The sequence below is a fragment of the Pristis pectinata genome, chromosome 10 (genome assembly GCF_009764475.1).
Source record: "Pristis pectinata isolate sPriPec2 chromosome 10, sPriPec2.1.pri, whole genome shotgun sequence".
NCBI lineage: Eukaryota > Metazoa > Chordata > Chondrichthyes > Rhinopristiformes > Pristidae > Pristis > Pristis pectinata.
In genome coordinates, this window is record NC_067414.1 from 11110901 (window position 1) to 11128685 (window position 17785).

At 40.8% G+C, this 17785-nt stretch overlaps 1 protein-coding gene across 4 annotated transcripts in view; it reads right to left on the bottom strand.

Moving 5' to 3' along the window:
• Nucleotides 1-17785, bottom strand: part of ggps1 (geranylgeranyl diphosphate synthase 1) — a 66006-nt gene that overhangs the window by 16667 nt on the left and 31554 nt on the right. The window contains exons 2-3 of one of the 4 annotated variants that reach the window (XM_052024070.1): nt 11604-11702; nt 3178-3248 (exon numbers count right to left, since the gene is read on the bottom strand). In XM_052024070.1, coding sequence (XP_051880030.1) covers nt 3178-3248; nt 11604-11673 — 141 coding nt within the window. In that variant the 5' untranslated portion in view covers nt 11674-11702. Of the gene's footprint in view, nt 1-3177; nt 3311-10986; nt 11036-11603; nt 11703-17785 lie in introns of those variants that run through there. The other 3 variants (XM_052024072.1, XM_052024073.1, XM_052024071.1) reach the window with 3 other exon arrangements.

Genomic DNA, 17785 nt, shown 5'->3' on the forward strand with positions numbered 1-17785 from the left:
TACAACCATCCAAGAATGTTCCCTCCCAAGTATTCCCAATTTTAATTGCTCTGCATCTAGTAACAATATTTTCAACTTCTTGGACTCCAAGCTCTGGAATTCTCTTGTTCTCTTACCTTTCCCCATTTTACAATGTTTAAGAGTTACCAGTGCCCAAGTCTATTATAAAGCACAGTATTAAATTCTGCTCCATGAGGCTTCTGAGAAATGCCTTGCATCATTTTAGCGTTGTATAAATGCAAGTATACATCAGAGTGCTTTCATATTACATGTTTCATTATTTTAATATTTAATCATTCAGTTTTGTAGTTTCAGCAAATATCTTTTATCTTTACTTTCCATGTGGCACTGAAGATCAATATTCAATACTTCTGCCTAAAATTTGAAGTGCAAAATCATGTATAGTGTGTTGCAATTCTGTTGTTTCTCCAAGATGCAAACAGGCTAAGGTAGTAATGGACATATTGCCAAAACCAAAGAAATCTGAGAGAATTAATTAGCCTAGGCAAGCTACCATCTTGCCTGGAGAGCAAATCAAGGAGTGCAAAAGCTAGAGACAGGCTATCAACAAAGTGATCAGTTGGCCATGCAGCCCCAAGCCTGCTCTGCCTTTCAATCAAATATAGCTAGATGTGATGATTGCTTCAACAATACTTGTTCCCCACAACCCATATTTCATCAGGTACAAAAAAGAGCTTTGAATATATCTAGCATCCAGATTTCTGGGACACAACAAACAAAAGATTCTCAGCCCCAAGAAATGCCCCCTCAGTTTGAAATGGATAACACTTTCTCCTGAAGTAATGCCCCATAGTTTCAGATTTCTCCAATAGGGAAAACATGCTCAGCATTTACCCTGCCCACGCTCAGAATTCCTAGAATCACCTTATGTCAACACAACTCTCCATTTAGAGATCAATCCTGTGAATCTTTGATGTACTGTTAGTACTTCACATTCGCTGCATTACTTGCTGTACTTACCTACAACTAACTTCCTTCATGCACAAGGACAAACTGTTCCCTCTGAACAGCAACACATGACAATTTGTTTTTTTTGATTGTTCCTACAAAATCTAACCTCGTAACTCCAACTGCACGCTTCCTAACACGTTTACATCCCTTTGCAGATTCCCCAAGTTTCTTGCACCTTAATTTCCCACATTTCTATCTGCAATTTACACATTACTCACCTCAACCAAATTAACAGATTAAAAAGGCAGGACCCTTGAACTAATCCAGACTAGTTACAGCTTTCCAGTTTTAAAAGGAACACTGTTTTGTCTGTTCACCAACTTTTAATCCATGTGATCTCCACTGCATCACACCTCCATTTTGTGCAGTAACCTTGTATAGCACTTTCTGCCTAATCATGTTAAACTTTGTTGCATCTCCCTTAATAATGGATTCCAGCAATTTCCCAACAACTGAACTAGCCAGACTGTAGCTCCCGAATTTGCCTCTTACTTGGAAAAGTGTTAAGATAGTTAATGGAACTTTAATCAATGTACTGGTTGCCATCTTTAGAATCCTAGGAAGTAGGCCATCAAGTCCCCAGGATTTCAGTCTTCACTACTTTCTCCAGTGATATTGTTTTGTGTTCATTTTTTTTGGCCCTTAGTTACCCATTATTTTTGATGTCATTTGCTTTGAAGACAAATACAAAATTTAATGTTAATGTTATTGCTGATTCCTTTGGAAACAGCAGGGGGAAAATAGCATTTACTTTTGCTATTATTCCTTTATAAGATGACCCCAAAAAAACTTCAAGGTCTCTTCAGGAAATTCTACCACCTCACGTTAGAGTTGCATGCCAATCTTCCAATGTCACAGAAATAAACCCATATACAAAACAGACAATTTAAGCCATCTCAGCTTGACACATCCCTGTGATGCTTTATTTTATAACTTAGTTTCCCCATCAAGATATCTTTAGTCACATGTACATTGAAACAGTGTTCTGTGGGAAGCCCACAAGTGTTGCTGCACTTCTGGCCCACAACTTCTAACCCGTACGTCTAGAATGTGGGAGGAAACCAGAGCACCCAGAGGAAACCCACGCAGACACGGGGAGAATGTACAAACTCCTTACAGACAGTGGCTGGAATTGAACCTGGGTCACTGCATTGTGCTAACTGCTACACTACCATGCCTGCCCCTTAGCTGACAAGTCAACTCTGTTGTGATAGGAATGGGGAGGGAAAGAAAAATCACAAAGCATGAAAACTAGGCGTCTTGACTGGAGATAAAGGTTTGCTGGATTGGGGCTTATAGTTGCCTTTACTGGTTCTTAACCAATACCACTTCCTCATATGTTTGATGGATTTGAGATTCATAAAACTGAACTAATGACCTAGAGACAAGAATTCAAATCTGCCACAATGGCTGAGAATTTAAATAATCAGCAATTATAAGAGTGATCATGAAACTACTGGATTACTGTGATACAAAAAAGGGAAGAAACTCCACCACCCTAACCCTGTCTAATCTTTGCATGACTCAAGATCCAGAAAAGGACAATAGCATCCTTGCCAGCATGCCATTAATAAAAATTCTCATTGACCACTCACTTACACACAGTAAGTGCATAAGATTCAGTGAATACTAAAGTAGCAAAGTTGAACAGAGCGTTCAAATGTTGACAGATAATTGTATTTGTGAAGGCTTCATTATCTCCAATAAGAATTCTGATGGAATGACATCAGGACCCATGTCCAGTCCCAGCTTTAAAACTGTTCTTCTACACATCAACAAAAAGAGACCCACCCTAACATCTGATTTTATATATTCACTATGATAGAGTTAAACACATTAAAGTTCAAACTTTACATGTTCCAGCCTGCAAATCTAAGATCCCTAAAACTGCAAGCAACATTTACGAGATTCCAACTCTGCCAAAATCTTTCTACCGATGGCAAACAAAGCAGAAGTGGGACACATCGCAGCAATGATCAAGCAATTAAAACTTGGATAGCTATCTAGCACACACCCTTGAAGAAATCTTCCACTTTAAGTCTCATGCAACTTGACGGATAGGCTGTTATTAATTGGTCTCAGCTGTACAGAAAAGAATTCCCCTCAGTTTTCCCATTTTAACATTAACCCTATCAATTTATGATGCATGCTATTATATTTCAGGAAACAGTTATTGTAAGTCATGCAAGACAAAGGAACTCTTACCTGCAATTTTTCTTCAGGGACATTCAGCCAATGGTTAAAGGCTTGTGAAAGTTTGGTTCTCACTTGTTTTCCTTGTCGAAAGAAATGGACTTGTTAAAATTTTTGGCCAATGGGCATCTTTCACATTTCATCCCTGTAACCACAGATCTTTCAGTAGAAGTCTATTACATCCAATCACACAATTTCTTGGTCAGCTGTTTTTAATATCTACATTTGAGCAGCATGTTTCACTGACACTAATTATAAGACATACCATATGTAACCACAGATTTAAATAAGATTCTCTGGCATGGAAGTCTCTTGCAAGGCCTGGCATTTATTGGCTACCCCTGGTTGTCTTCTAGATGGTGGTGATAGTTTGCTTTTTCAACCAATAAAAGAAAATAACATTGTGATGGTGACATCCCCCCCCCCCCCCCCCCCCCCCCCAAAAAAAACTGTTGGGTCGAATCAGATTTCTAGCATCTTTCACAGGATTCGGTGATGATGAATGGAACAGTGATACATTAAAATGCATGACATAGGAACCTTTGAGATGGTTGGGACACAAGTTGCAGCAGTGTGTATCCTGTAGGATGGACACTAATCAGCTTGAACATCCAAGATAAATGGATGCCCACTAAAGGACTAGCAGTAGATGGTCAGAGTCAACAGATGGAATCAATAGTCAGAAGCAGCAAACCAGGCAAGGGCAGATGTTTCCTTCCCTGAAGGTGAACTAGTAATAACAACCTAAAAGCTTCATCTTTCTATTGTATCATTAAAAATTAATTCAAATAGTCATACTGATGGAGCTTTGAACTCATACTCTTTATAACTACTTTCTTCCACGATGTCTCCAGTCCAATAGTCTGACCCAGTATTCTTTGGGTATTGCCAAACCCTGGAATGCACATTTCAGGATGTCTCAGGGACTGATCCATAGCATGTTTTCCCTTAAACATGACCATTACAAGTAACTTTGCATTGTTGTTCCAAATTAGACAAATACCAGAGGCATTGTAACCTAAATTATATCCAGTTAAATTTTGGGGCTCCTTTTCAAGTTCCAAAGTGCACAAGGACAGTGCAATTTGAACCTTAATTCAAAATTCACAATCTTAAACTTGATTACAACATTAGAAGTTCCAAATCATTGCTTTACACAATGCAGAAAAACCTGTAAATGAGATGGTGAAAATACAACCCAAAATCCATGCTGCAGTGCACTCATTTACTCAACTGGCAATAGTAGAAATAATCCAAGTGGCAACAACATGCAGAAGAATTTAGGTTGCAATTACCCAGATTCAAGCTTTAATAAATGGGGTGATAATTAAAATTTTAGATACAAGCCACACTGCACTGAAAAAAAAGTCCAAGGTAGAACTTTTCATGCAGAGCCACAAGGGTTTGTTTCTAACTCACCTAGTCCAAACTTTTGCTGTGTTCAGAGCTGAACCCTTGAGCAACCGAAATCTAAAAATAATCTGTTTTAAACACATCTGCCTTCCTCCCTACACCATTCTTGGACAGATCATTCCCCAGCTACATGCCACAACATTTTGTTCCACATTTAACATCTGTGATCAATTATATCAAAAACCACATTCCATTAACCAACTACATTTTAAAGCTGCCATTACAGAATCTTGGTCCTCTCATTTTGGGAAGTGTAGCTATGCTCACTCCATCGTACTGTATTGAAAACGTGTACACAATTGGAAGTAGTTGTAAACATCTTTGCACCAAGTCAAAATCAATATGCAAGAATGATTGACAAATGTCACACCTGTGAAGTACTGATCCAGTGCCAGCCATTGCTTAGACCTGACAAATAGAGGGTGGATAATAGTTAATTTCAAATTTGGCGATAGAGGAATGGTGTCAGGAAATACTGTAAGTAAATGGAAATCTTGAACTCACAAAACCAACCCTCAAAGTTGAGGCTAAATGGTGTAAATTTAATATTTCAAAACTACCACAAAGGATTGTTTGGCAAGGATATTAATAGTTAAATGACAGTGGATTGGGGTTAATATACTCAGCAATTGATTGAAATGAACTGCAATGTAATTGACCTGATGAATGGCCTATTCCTGAGAGATTAAAAACTCAGGGAATGAAGATTCAAGGGGTGCCAGGAAGTCCCAGGTTATATAGCTCATGACAGCACAAACCAGGATTACACAGGGACCATAAAAGTCCCTCAACTTGCAGGCAGCAGCAGTTCTCTACAGAAACAAATGCTCTTGTTCCTTTCACACTATGACCATCCTTCTACATGTATTACCTCTCAAATCTGGGCCAATCTTTCTTAAACCTTGGTTCCCTGGATTCCTCCAATCAGGTTCCACTCCCTACCAGGGAGACAAGGCCAAGTGAGCAAATTATATCCTATTCTGATCATGACACAAGTAATTTCCCATCTCAATCCTTCTACAGGCTGTGATATTGTTAACCACGTCACTTTCTTCTATTGCGAGATGGATGAGACTAATCTGAACTGATTGCTCTTTTCTAGCCAGTCTTCACAGAGGAATTACCTGCAATGCCTTTTTCTGCTCCTGTACCACTGTCTCTCAATGATTTATCCTTTGGCCCACAGTGACAATTTGAAAACACTGGGCTGGATCAGACCCAACCCTGAAGATGCCTCACATTCTCTGACCTTTTGCACCATGTAGCACCTAACTACCTGCCAGCCTCACAGCTGTATCTTTACTGGCAATGAATCAGTCTGCAGGTGGAAGCTCAAGGTGGGCTTTTCCACTGTTTCTACATGCCTATGATCATAGACTTCTAGAAACTGTTAGCATACATTTGAATGTGAAAAAAAATTTACAACCACATTCAACTTGTGTACATTATAAATAAATTATATTTTAGTCCAGGTCAGCAACCTTATTCCTAAATGTGCCAGCTGTGGTAACAACTGAACAGACAGGTAAAATGTGCATCTGTTCCTCTGTACATTACAGGACATCCCTCAACTCTGGTAATTCCAGGTCAGATGCATCTGCACCCAATGACCTCCACACACCTCCAGCATACAATTTTGTGCTGCAGTATGTGGTGTCTAAATCCAGAAAATGCCAACAGGCAATGCAGCTAGCAGTTTTCCACAGAACCACCTGGCCGAAGAGTGTGGTCTGTCCCAATGTTTCCACATCTAGGCCAATGACACCCAGCTCTGTGATCATGACCCCCTACTCTTTCCAAATTTTCTCACAAACCAGACATCAATGACAAAAATAATCCTCCACTGCAAAAGCAGAATCAATCATCCCAAGTCTCTGGCCATCAACCATACTCTGTTAACCATTCTGGACAAACTCCACTGCATGCAACCTTCGTGTCACATACGACAAGAAACTCCCACCCATACCACTATCACCAGTACCACTCATGTTCCTGTCCACTTCCACCCTGCCACCCCTACCTGACACAACTTGTAGTGCAATAAAATGCTGGAAACCGAGGGGGGGGGGGGGGCATTGAAATGCTAGAAATTTAGCTCTGATAACACTCGGAGAGAAACTGAATTAAAGTTATGAAATATTTAAATTGGATGGCAAGCTCATTTAGAAATCAGAGCCAGAGGTTTTGCCTTAGAGCTAGTTTTAAGGAGACAAAGCAGAGGGGTGATGGGCAAACCAGATTTGCACAGATTAAAACATGGGTAGCAAGGCTTTGGACAACATCATGTTTGGAGAGTAGAATAAGACAACCAGCTGGCAGTACACTGGACTAACCAAACAAAACAGCTGCAAGATTTGCAGATGAGCTGAGCCACAGGTAGCTTTAATAACAGCACAGCAATAATGTGGTCTGAAGTTTATCTTCAGTCAAATTTGACACTAGGAGTGACTCAACTTCAAGGAGGATGGCAAGGGAAAACAGGTTGTGGCAGGGACTAAAGACAATGGCTTTGGATCTTCCAGGATTTAGTTATGGGGAGTTTCAATTTATTCAGTACTTGATGTCGAATAGCCCGACAATTTGGGGCAGTGCAGGGGTTAAGAGAAAAAAAAAAATGAGGTACAGTTGTCTACCATCAGCCTGCATGATGTCAAGCTAGCAGGAGGCAGGAAATGGAGGTGCTGTCAGTGGGTGAAAAAAAATCATGTGGTTGAGAGAAATACAAGCGAGGACCATCTCTAGAGACACCAGAAGCAATAGTTTTGTGCAGTGGTAAGAGAAGCCAATGCTCAAGATTCTCTTAAGGCTGAATAAGAATGGAACAGGGTGCTCGTGATCCCACCATCTGGATGAAGGTGGAGATACACTGGTGGCGGCAAGATGGATGGTGTGGTTAACCATGTCCTGAACCAACTAAAATACAACTCCTCTCACCATCACATTGAAATCTTTGTGATTTAGATCAGGGCCATTTCCTTAATCTGACAAGGCAGAAGCCCAACTAGGAGGATTCGAACAATATTTCAAAGATAGGCAAGAATTTGGGAGGTTACTAAACAAACCAGGCTGCATCGGATCATCTGCAGCTAACAGCTTCATTCATGCATCTTAATCCAATGCAATCTTGGGCACTTTTCCATCTTGTACACTATAAAAAAAATCTGCTCCTCCAAAGTTACGCTTTAAATCACAGTAGGTCCAGTCATACATTACGATGTTTACCAACCTCCCCAGTCTCAGCTTCCATTCTACATGGCTTCAATGAAGCAACCTTCATATCTGCACCTTCCACTGCTGACCTTTTGCTTACCCAATTTAATTACTCCACCAGCAGGACCTACCACATTAGGTGCCAAAAACCAAATTCTAGAATTACTTCCCAAAACCAATGTCTCATCCTTAAAAACAAAAAACTATAGCCAAACTCCTGGTCATCTACTTGAATAACATGCAGTTTTTCTTTATCACTTGAGGAGGATCCTGATTTTGGCAAGTTAAAGGGGTCACGTGAAAGTAAATTTTCATAAAAGGCCAGACATTCACAAATTAGTTGAGTTACTTCAGCTAAGTGCAGCCTAATGTTAATAAGATGGCTGTGATCCTGCTGGGTGTAGTCCAAATTTTGCAGCTCACTTCCCACCAATCTCTGAAACTCAACTTACAAGCACTATAACCCTTCACTCTGGAAACACAATGAAGTGCTTTAAGTGCTTGTAGTAAATGCTGCACACTTCAAAACCAGCTCAGTTTTAGAGTTTTAGTTCAGAACTCGCACACCCATAAGGATCTAACCACAAAGTACAAGGCGGGTACAAGTCCATAATTCAACATTCACTGCAATAACTGGAGTTTTCCAAACCAGGGAAACATTTGCCTCCTTGCTCAGTCCAAACTCTAGCCAATATTAGAACCCAAAATACAGCTACAACTTTCCCAAAGGAATCTACAGAGGCCTGATAGCGCCCACAGAGACACAGGAGACCGCAGATGCAGTAGTTTGGAACAAAAGCCAATTTGCTGAAGGAATTCAGTGCGTCAAGCACATTTGTGGAGACAAAGGGATAGTTGGTGTTCCAGGTTGACACCCTGTATCACAGCTGTGTAGAGGGGAGACAGCCAGTATGAAGGGCTGAGAGGGAGAGGTGAAGTTGGGGTAAGCAGATGGCTGCCTGGGAGTGCAGCCTCAGTGATCACAGAATATGATACCTGAATGTGAAGCTATTAAGCATGATCAGCAGGGTGATCAATAAATTGCCACTTAGTGGCTGCTCCTACTGAAAGGTTAGATTTACCAGACAGGATCTAGTACAGGAGCACTACAGCCACTAAAATGTACTGGTTACCTGGTAGAAGTCTTCTCACACAAATTTGATGCATTTTAGAGGGTCACAATTTTGTTGCATTGTTATAAATGTGTTCATTTACACACCAATTCTACTTGCACTAAATTCAAAACTGGAATTTAGTGATACAACAGCAAAGTATTGTTGATGACAAACCTGATACACAGAAATTGTTGAAATACTTGGGCCAGTCATCTGTGGAGATTTCATGTCAAATTAAACTTTAATCAGAACTGATAAAAGTTCATTGACCCAAAATGCTACTCCATTAAATTTTCTGCCATCCCAATTAAAAACCCAAGGGAAAATCTGGATTCCTTGTTCTCCGAAGTATTTGCATAAATTTGTGAGTATCAAGCCTACTTTACACATTTATTTTATAGTAATTCTCAACACTCCTTGCTCTACTCACATCTGGTACCATCCATAAACAGATTTTAAATTGGAATGAAAAGAGTGAAAGTGACCTCAGTAATGACCCTGGTGAGAAATCATTTGATCGCTCCTCAGTACAAGGAACTTATAGCTGTTATTTTGCAGTGTATTCTGCTATTAGTCCCAATCATATGCATGGACCTTAAACATCAAGGTACTTGAACACTTCAGGAAGCAAGTTTGCAAATCAATGTGCAATCGTTCACCACACTGAGTTTAAGTGATTTGGGCACCTCAGTAATAATGGCAATATTACCTTCATAATTAGATTTGGCAATGGGGTACTCCAAATGCAGCACTATGGTTTTGCAGAAGGCCATTGACAAGAGATGCTCAAGCAGGTCAGTACAGTTGTCATCCTGCATTTAGCACAGAGCTGAAGGGCTAATTAACCTGTTATAGACCCAGTATTGGTTATAATTTGTTATTTCAACTTAGCTAGCACAGCTGATTGAATTCTTTGCTCAATTCAATGGGAGATATGGATCCTTAAATTTCTCACCTAAAAGGGCAGGACTCAATTAGTATTGCAGTTTTACCGTTAAAAAAAAGTAAGGAGAGACCTGTATTTGCATAGTGCTTTTCACAACTTCCGATCATCCCAAAGCTCTTAACCAATTATAACTGAGTAAATTTTACAAGTAGTCACTATTGTAAGAAATGCAATAAACAATTATCAAACAATCTACCACAAACAGGAATCAGATAATGATCACTGTAGTGATCTTGACAAGACAAAAAAAAATTGAGCAAATTCCCTGCTCTTCCATGAAAATGGGATGTAATATTTATACCTCCCAAATAGATGGAGTCTCAATCTAATACATCTGAAAGACAAATGCTAAGTAACACATTGTGCTCAAATCCCAGAATGAACTTGAACCTACAAACTTCTGACTCAGGAGCACGAGTGCTCCCAATTCAGCTGGGCTGAATTACTAGAATGAAATTATAACCTTTTGATTAAGTAGTTGCCAAAGGAAGGCACTGGTTTAATGTTACAGGACCAGAGACTTGGATTTGTTATTGCAGGGAATTATTCAAATTCCATCTTAGCTATTTGATTTTGCAAATAGTTTAAAAATTCTCAAAAAATGCATCAAAAATGTTTGTTGGACCAGATGGAGGTCTGCCCATGAGCCCCCCCACCCCAAACACTTTGTAGCTGCAACCACTTGCTGACCAATAAGCCTGCTGCACTTTGTACTATTCAAAGGCCACAGCTGAAAAACATCACTGGGGGCTTCCATGTCAATCACCCACAATCATTACACTATCCTACCAGAATCACCTTCTCACCAGAAATAAAGTGAGCAAGGCAAGTGCTGGTCTGCAGATCAGATGTTGTTGTGAAACAGATTCGGGGTCTCAGAAGACAAGGACTCTGAACAGTCTGGCAGTAAGTATTTTATTCACAAAAGACAAAGGGAAAATGGTAACAGGAATAACACGCATGCATGGTTTCTAGTGAGCATGGGAAAATTGCAACAGGGGTAAAATACAGACAACAGACTAGGTACATACAATCAAGGAAAAGCAGTACAATACCCGCCACCCCTTGACTCAGTGCAGGCACGGCTCTATGCTAGCAGGGACACTAAAACACTCCCAACCCTTTAACTGTGCACACCTCAATGATTTCTTCAATGCCACGCCATGGTCCTCTGCCTGGAGTGAAGCAGGGTGATCCCTCAAGGACAAAAGAGGAAGAGCTGAGCACGTGGCACTCTTTATAGTGCTGGAGAGCTGGGGGGGGGGGGGGGGGGGGGTCCAGCCCAGGCAATTTACAAAGGCCAATGGCCTGGTGCCAGCAAGGACTAATCAATTAAAGGCCAATGGTTAGATGTGTGCTGATGGTGGGGCAGGGCCAACCCTTGATTGGCAGTGGTGTCTTCTGACCAGGTAGGGGGCAGTGCTGTCACATGACAGCCACGACCCTCCACAACACAGATGCGTTGGTCGTATTTCTCAAGATTGAAAATGACTCACTATGGGGAAGGAAGCCTGTACACTTTCCAACCTATATCAGTGTGGATGATGTAACTGCTCAGAAGTGGTTGAGCAAGCCACTCTGGCGCAAAGCATTTACAGGAAACCAATGCCAGCAATGCCCACACCCTGAGAATAAATAAGAGTCAAGCAAGATATTAGAATGCAGTATTGTTACAACAAACATCTTACAAATGAAACAGCTTGCTGCTCCTCCCAAAGTGTTTGATACAGTTAAGAGGGAATCAAAAACCTTACCTGGTAACTGAAGCACATAATAGTAAGGCTCTAGTAGGATCTGTTCTGAAGTTCCTTTTTTATTCTCCATAGTTCTCAATTATAGGGAAGAATGTTAATCTGCAACAAATTAAGTATTTGTAGACAAAACATTACAATGTTATAAGACACTGCCATGAATATTTTGAGAAAATTTGTCAGTTTTGCATTAGTTTCAGTTACATGAACACAATGTGGCCACAAAATACCATTAAGATTTAGAATGGCATGGCATCCCTCCAGAAAAATGTGGTTTATTAAATGTCTTTATTGGTATCAACTGTAATGGAAGTAAAATATTCCTATTACCACACACCTTCCATCAAGGTGGAATAAAACTGGAAAAATAAAGGCCAAATGTGTACAACTTCAAAATGACCAGAGGAAATTGTGCAATTTAAGATTGTTGGAGGAAGAATTTGAGTATTTACCAGTTTTAATGCCAGTATTGGTGACAATGTGGAATTATATTTTTGCTAATAGAGGTCTGAATCCAAGAAAACAAACCAATTCTACTCTCTGGGCAACTAGCTGATTTAAATTAAAATTATAATTTTCGATGCAAAGATGTACACAATTTCAATATAGTCTGACACAATGTCAAACCTCAGCTTGCATACATGATCAAGACATGCTGTCTTATTGGTCAACTTTTCTATCAAGACAATTACTTCAGTTACATTAAAGTGGTAATCAAGATTTTGACTTAATCCATGGATAATATCTGATAAGTGTTTTGGAAACCCCTGTACAAACTTCACTGATGAGACTCACCAGTATTCACTTGCAAGTGAGAATCCGATTTTCCAGTGGCAGTGGGGATTGTTTGAATATTTACAGGTCACCCAAGGTGCAGTGCCACACAAGGTCCATAACCATTCAGTCAAGGTTAATTTCAGTATTTGAGACAAATCTCAGCCAGACAAGCATCAAGAACTTCACCCTTTCAATAAAAAAAATGCAAGGCCCACACTTGTAGACAAATCCAGAGCCATGCTCACATGAAATACCTTTGCATTATCCTCAACTGCTCCCTACTTTCAAAGCCCACCTTCAAAGTCTGCAAGATAAATGCAAAAGTAGGACCATTTACAAACATTCATCCACATCATTTGTGAATCAGGTCTGAATAACACGAATTTTAACAAGTAGGTTGACTAAGGGAATGCAATAAATGTCATCTAGTAGGTTTAAAAACATTTGATAAATCCCCACATAACTGAGGTCAATGGAATTAAAGCAGTACAGAAAGGAATTTGGCTTAAGGCAGAGTGTAGTAAATAGTTTTTCTGGATTGGATGATGGCAGACTGGTGTTTCCAAGGGTCAGAACTGGGACTACCAATTTCCTTTGGTATGTTAATAACTTGGATGGATAGCTTGGGAGAATGTGCACACAAAGTTGCAGATGAAATAAATACACAAGTGGCATAATTTTTAAGGGTGCACAGAAATAAAGACACTTGACTTACATGTACCTAATCCTTGAAAGTGGAAGAGCACTTTAAGAGTAGTTGTTAAACATAATGGGATCCTGTGATTTGTAAACAGATTTACACAATACAAAAGAGAGATTAAGCCTACACAAAAACACTGGTTAGGCTACAACTTAATTATTGCATACATTTCTGGTTGCTTCAGTAAGGGTGAGATGGTCCTAGAGGGCACAGAAAACATTTACTGAAGACAAGATTTCCACTACAAGGTTACACTGGAGAAGCACAAGGACGTTTTCCTTGGAGTTGAGATGAGAATAGATTCTGATATATAAAATCTGGTTAGATAGGATCTGGAATTCACAGCAAAGCAACAGAAATAATCTGTGCATTATGAAAGGGAATGGGAGAGGCAGAAAAGTTAATAGTTTGTAGGTCTATGGGAAAGAGCAGTGCAATGGCAGTGACAGAATTGCTCCTCAAATCCACCATAAAAAGGTAGCTGTTTGACCCATTGTCTCAGTCTTAATTTCATGCTCCAATGACTCAAACTAACACCAAGATGCCGTGCACTGTTGTACTCTACTGTTGAAAACTATGCCCCTATTTGGTCAGGAAGTATTTACGAGAAGCTTTTTTTCTCCCAGCTATTAAGCAGCTAGAAGTAAGTTGTTAAAACTAGCAAGTTGCAGCTTTGGTTCAGCAGGCAAATTCAAGACTTGACATTTCACATTTGGGCCTGGTTTGTTCAAGAGCCGCAACATTTCCAACATGGCCTTTCTTGCTATTTATTGTTATAAAAGTTACTGTGGAAGCCATGCATAAATGCTTGCAGCTAATAACTGAGAAAGGATTTCTACTATTTTATAATGTTACCTGAGTAATCAAAATTTGTTCCTGATGCCACCTTATTCCTTTTGCAAATCCGCATTAAGTCCCTTCAAAGTCATGTTTGCTGAGTAACCTAGAGGATTACTTGGAGTCTTTGTGTGGAAATCCACAACCAGTTATGTTTATACTGGTTGTGGATTTCCCAATAGCAAAGCAAAAACCAAAGCCATCAAAATGCTCCAAAGGACCAACTTCCAGGAAATTGGGCCTTGGGATGCACCCATCGACTGCTCAGTGGGAGCAAAGGCAACACTTTGGGGAAGATGCAAAAGGCAAATTACCTGGGTTTTAAGTGAAAACAAATCTGCTCCTACAACATATAGCTAATCTGTCAGCAACATTTATAATATCACTTGAGGCCCAAAGTAACAAAAAAGTTACTATACAAACTGAGGCACATCTGAAGTTCAGAGTGTAACTGTTCAAAATGGCTGTCCATCTCCTCAGAGGGAAATTAGGGACAGGCAATTAACATGTCCTTGATAGCAATACTCACCTGACAATCATTAGAAGTGTGAGGTGGTACACTTTGGAAGGACAAACTCCAGGGCAGAGTACAGGGTAAGTGGCAAGGTACTTGGCAGTGTAGAGGAGCAGAGGATCTGGGGGTTCATATTCACAGTTCACTGAAAGTTGCCTCACGGATGGATAGAGCAGTTAAGAGGCCTATGGGATGTTAGCTTTCATAAATCATGGGATTGAGTTTAAGAGCCGTGAAGTGATGATGCAGCTTTACAAAACTCTAGTTAGACCACACTTAAGAGTACTGTGTTCAGTTCTGGTCACCGCATTATAGGAAGGATGTGGAGGCATTGAAGAGGGTGCAGAGGAGGTTTACCAGGAGGATGCTGCCTGGATTAAGGAGTATGGAATATGAGGAGAGGTTTAAGGTGCTAGGGCTTTATTCACTGGAAAGGAGAGGATGAGAGGAGACATGATAGAGGTATATAAAATATTGAGAGGAAATAGATAGAGTAGACAGTTAGTGCCTCCTTCCCAGGGCACCAATGCTCAAGACAAGAGAGCATGGCTTTAAGGTTATGGGTGGGAGGTTCAGGGGAGATGTCAGGGGGAGGTTTTTCCACCCAGAGGAGTGGTTGGTGCATGGAATGGCACTGCCTGGGGTGGTGGTGGAGGCAGACACATTGGACTGGTTCAAGAGTTTGTTGGATAGGCATATGGAGGAATGTGAGATAGAGGGATACGTGGGAGGAAAGGGTTAGATAGCGTGAGGGTGGTTTGATGGACGGCACAACACGGTGGGCCGAAGGGCCTGTTTTGTGCTGTATGGTTCTACTGGTTAATATTTATAAACCATCTGATGAAAAATAGCCCATCCAGCATTACTCACTCCCAAACATCAGAAACTTCAGTCATTGTACAGGCCAGTGCTCACACAGGAATGAAAGCAAGTGAAAATGTGGAGAAGGTGCAAGAGACAGAACAACATGCTTGATTAATCTATCCATTGCAGATGCAACTGTCCATGACAGCACTGGTAGCAGTGACAATAGAGTGAAAAGAATTCCATCTTCAGAGTGTGCCCCTCCATTGTTTCATGTGGCACTAACATCATGCTAAGTGGATAGGTCCAGAACATCTAGCTCAGAACTGAGCAGCCATGAGGCACTGTGGGGCTTGAACATCACATCTAACTTCCAATCCTGGCACATCCCTATCATATCAAGCAGCAAGTATACGAGAACACTATCTACAAGTTCTCCAAATCACACACGTGTGACTCGAAGATGTATCACTGTTCCTTCATCACTACCAAGTGTAAATCCTGCAGCCACCATATGCAGCAGCAGAGTGTAATTGTTCAAGGTGGCTCTGCACAGCCTTCAGGGGCAATTACAGACAGGCGATTAATATGGCCTTGATAGCAATTCCTACTTGACAAAAATAAAAGTGTGCTTAAGCATATTTGCAACTGAGCAGCTTGGAACTGCACTGAAGTTGGATCTCAAAGTGTAGAATTCCATTGTGCTGCTAGAACTCAAACCAAGACTAGAAGGCAAAAGACATTTGCAGCTGAGCCCAAGACAACAATATTAAAATACTGAAGCAGTTTCAATAATGGATTCAATTCTCTGCAGTGTTGCAATAATACATGCACACCAACTGCAGACAGGCAATTTCAACCTAAAGGATGCATGCAATGCTGTTAGCAAGCCTAGACATCTAGAATGCAGAAATTCATCTTTCAAACATCCCCAAATGATCATTCACCTTCAGATTTTCTGTTCATTGCCCATAACATTTACTTAACATGTTGATGTCAGCTGACAGCCTTCCATTCAGCTTATTTCATGTACTGTTAAATACTCTCCACCCAAAAAAAGCACTTGCAGCATCTATGAATGGGTACAAAGTGACAGCAAATTTCAGACAGTGATCCAGATGTCAAACCATCAAGACTTCTGCATAATTGGATAGCAGATTATTGGAGTTTTACTGTAGCTGCTCAAGCATCTTCCAGAGATCAGTCTCCAAATCTCATGGAGTTGACAGGCAGGAGTTACAGGGAGACAGTCACACCTAGTTTGCAGGATGCAGATAGCTGGGTGAGGGGACAGCCAGTCAGTGCAGGGTACCCTTGTGGCCATTCCACTCAATACCAAGTATATCGCTTTGGATACTGTTGGGGATGGAACTAGCTACCAGAGGAAAGCCACAGCAGCCAAGTCTCCAGCACAGAGTCTGGCTCTGTGGCTCAGAGGGAAGGGGTAGGAAGAAGAGTGCAGCAGTGATAGGGGATTCGTTGGTTAGGTGAATACGTAGGAGATTCTGTGGTGAGAACAAGACTCCCGGATATGTTGCCTTCAACATGTGGCTGAGGAGATGGTGCTGCAGGGAGGATGGCAGATTTTTGGATCACTGGGCTCTCTTCCAGGGCAGGTGGGACCTGTACAAACAGGAGTTTGCACTTGGTGGGGAGAGTTTAAGTGGAGTGGTTGTGGGGAAACTAGATGTTAAACCCACAAGCAAAGACAGAAAATCGGCTGGTTGATGGGACTAATGTTTTGGAGATGTGTCTATTTCAATGTGAGGAGTATTGTAGGAAAGGCAGATGAATTTAGAGCATGGATTGATACATGGAATTATGTTTTAGCTGAGACAGTTGCAGGAGGGGCAGGACTGGCAGTTCAATGTTCCAGGGTTCCAGTGTTTAGGCATGATAGAGAGGGGGGTATTAAAGGAGGAGGGATGGCATTACTCATCAGGGAAAAAGTCATGGCAGTGCTCAGAGGACATACTGGAGGGCTCATCTACCGAGACAATATGAGTGGAACTAAGGAATAAGAAAGGGATGACCTGGGACTATTATAGAACTCCCAATAGTCAGCAGGATTTAGAACAAATTTGGAGAGAGACAGTTGCAAGAAAAACAAACTTGTGATAGTAGGTTATTTTAACTTTCCACATTGACTGGTACTCCCATACTGTAAAGGGATTGGTATTGGTTTATTATTGTCACTTGTACTAAGGTACAGTGAAAAACTTGTCTTGCAAACCGATCGTACAGGTCAATTCATTACACAGTGCAGTTACATTGAGTTAGTACAGAGTGCATTGATGTAGTACAGGTAAAAGCAATAACAGTACAGAGTAAAGTGTCACAGCTACAGAGAAAGTGCAGTGCAATAAGGTGCGAGGTCACAACAAGGTAGATCATGAGGTCAGAGTCCATCTCATCGTATAAGAGAACCATTCAATAGTCTTGTCAGTGGGGTAGAAGCTGTCCTTAAGTCTGGTGGTATGTGCCCTCAGACTCCTGTATCTTCTACCTGATGGAAGAGGAGAGAAGAGAGAATGTCCCGGGTGGGTGGGGTCT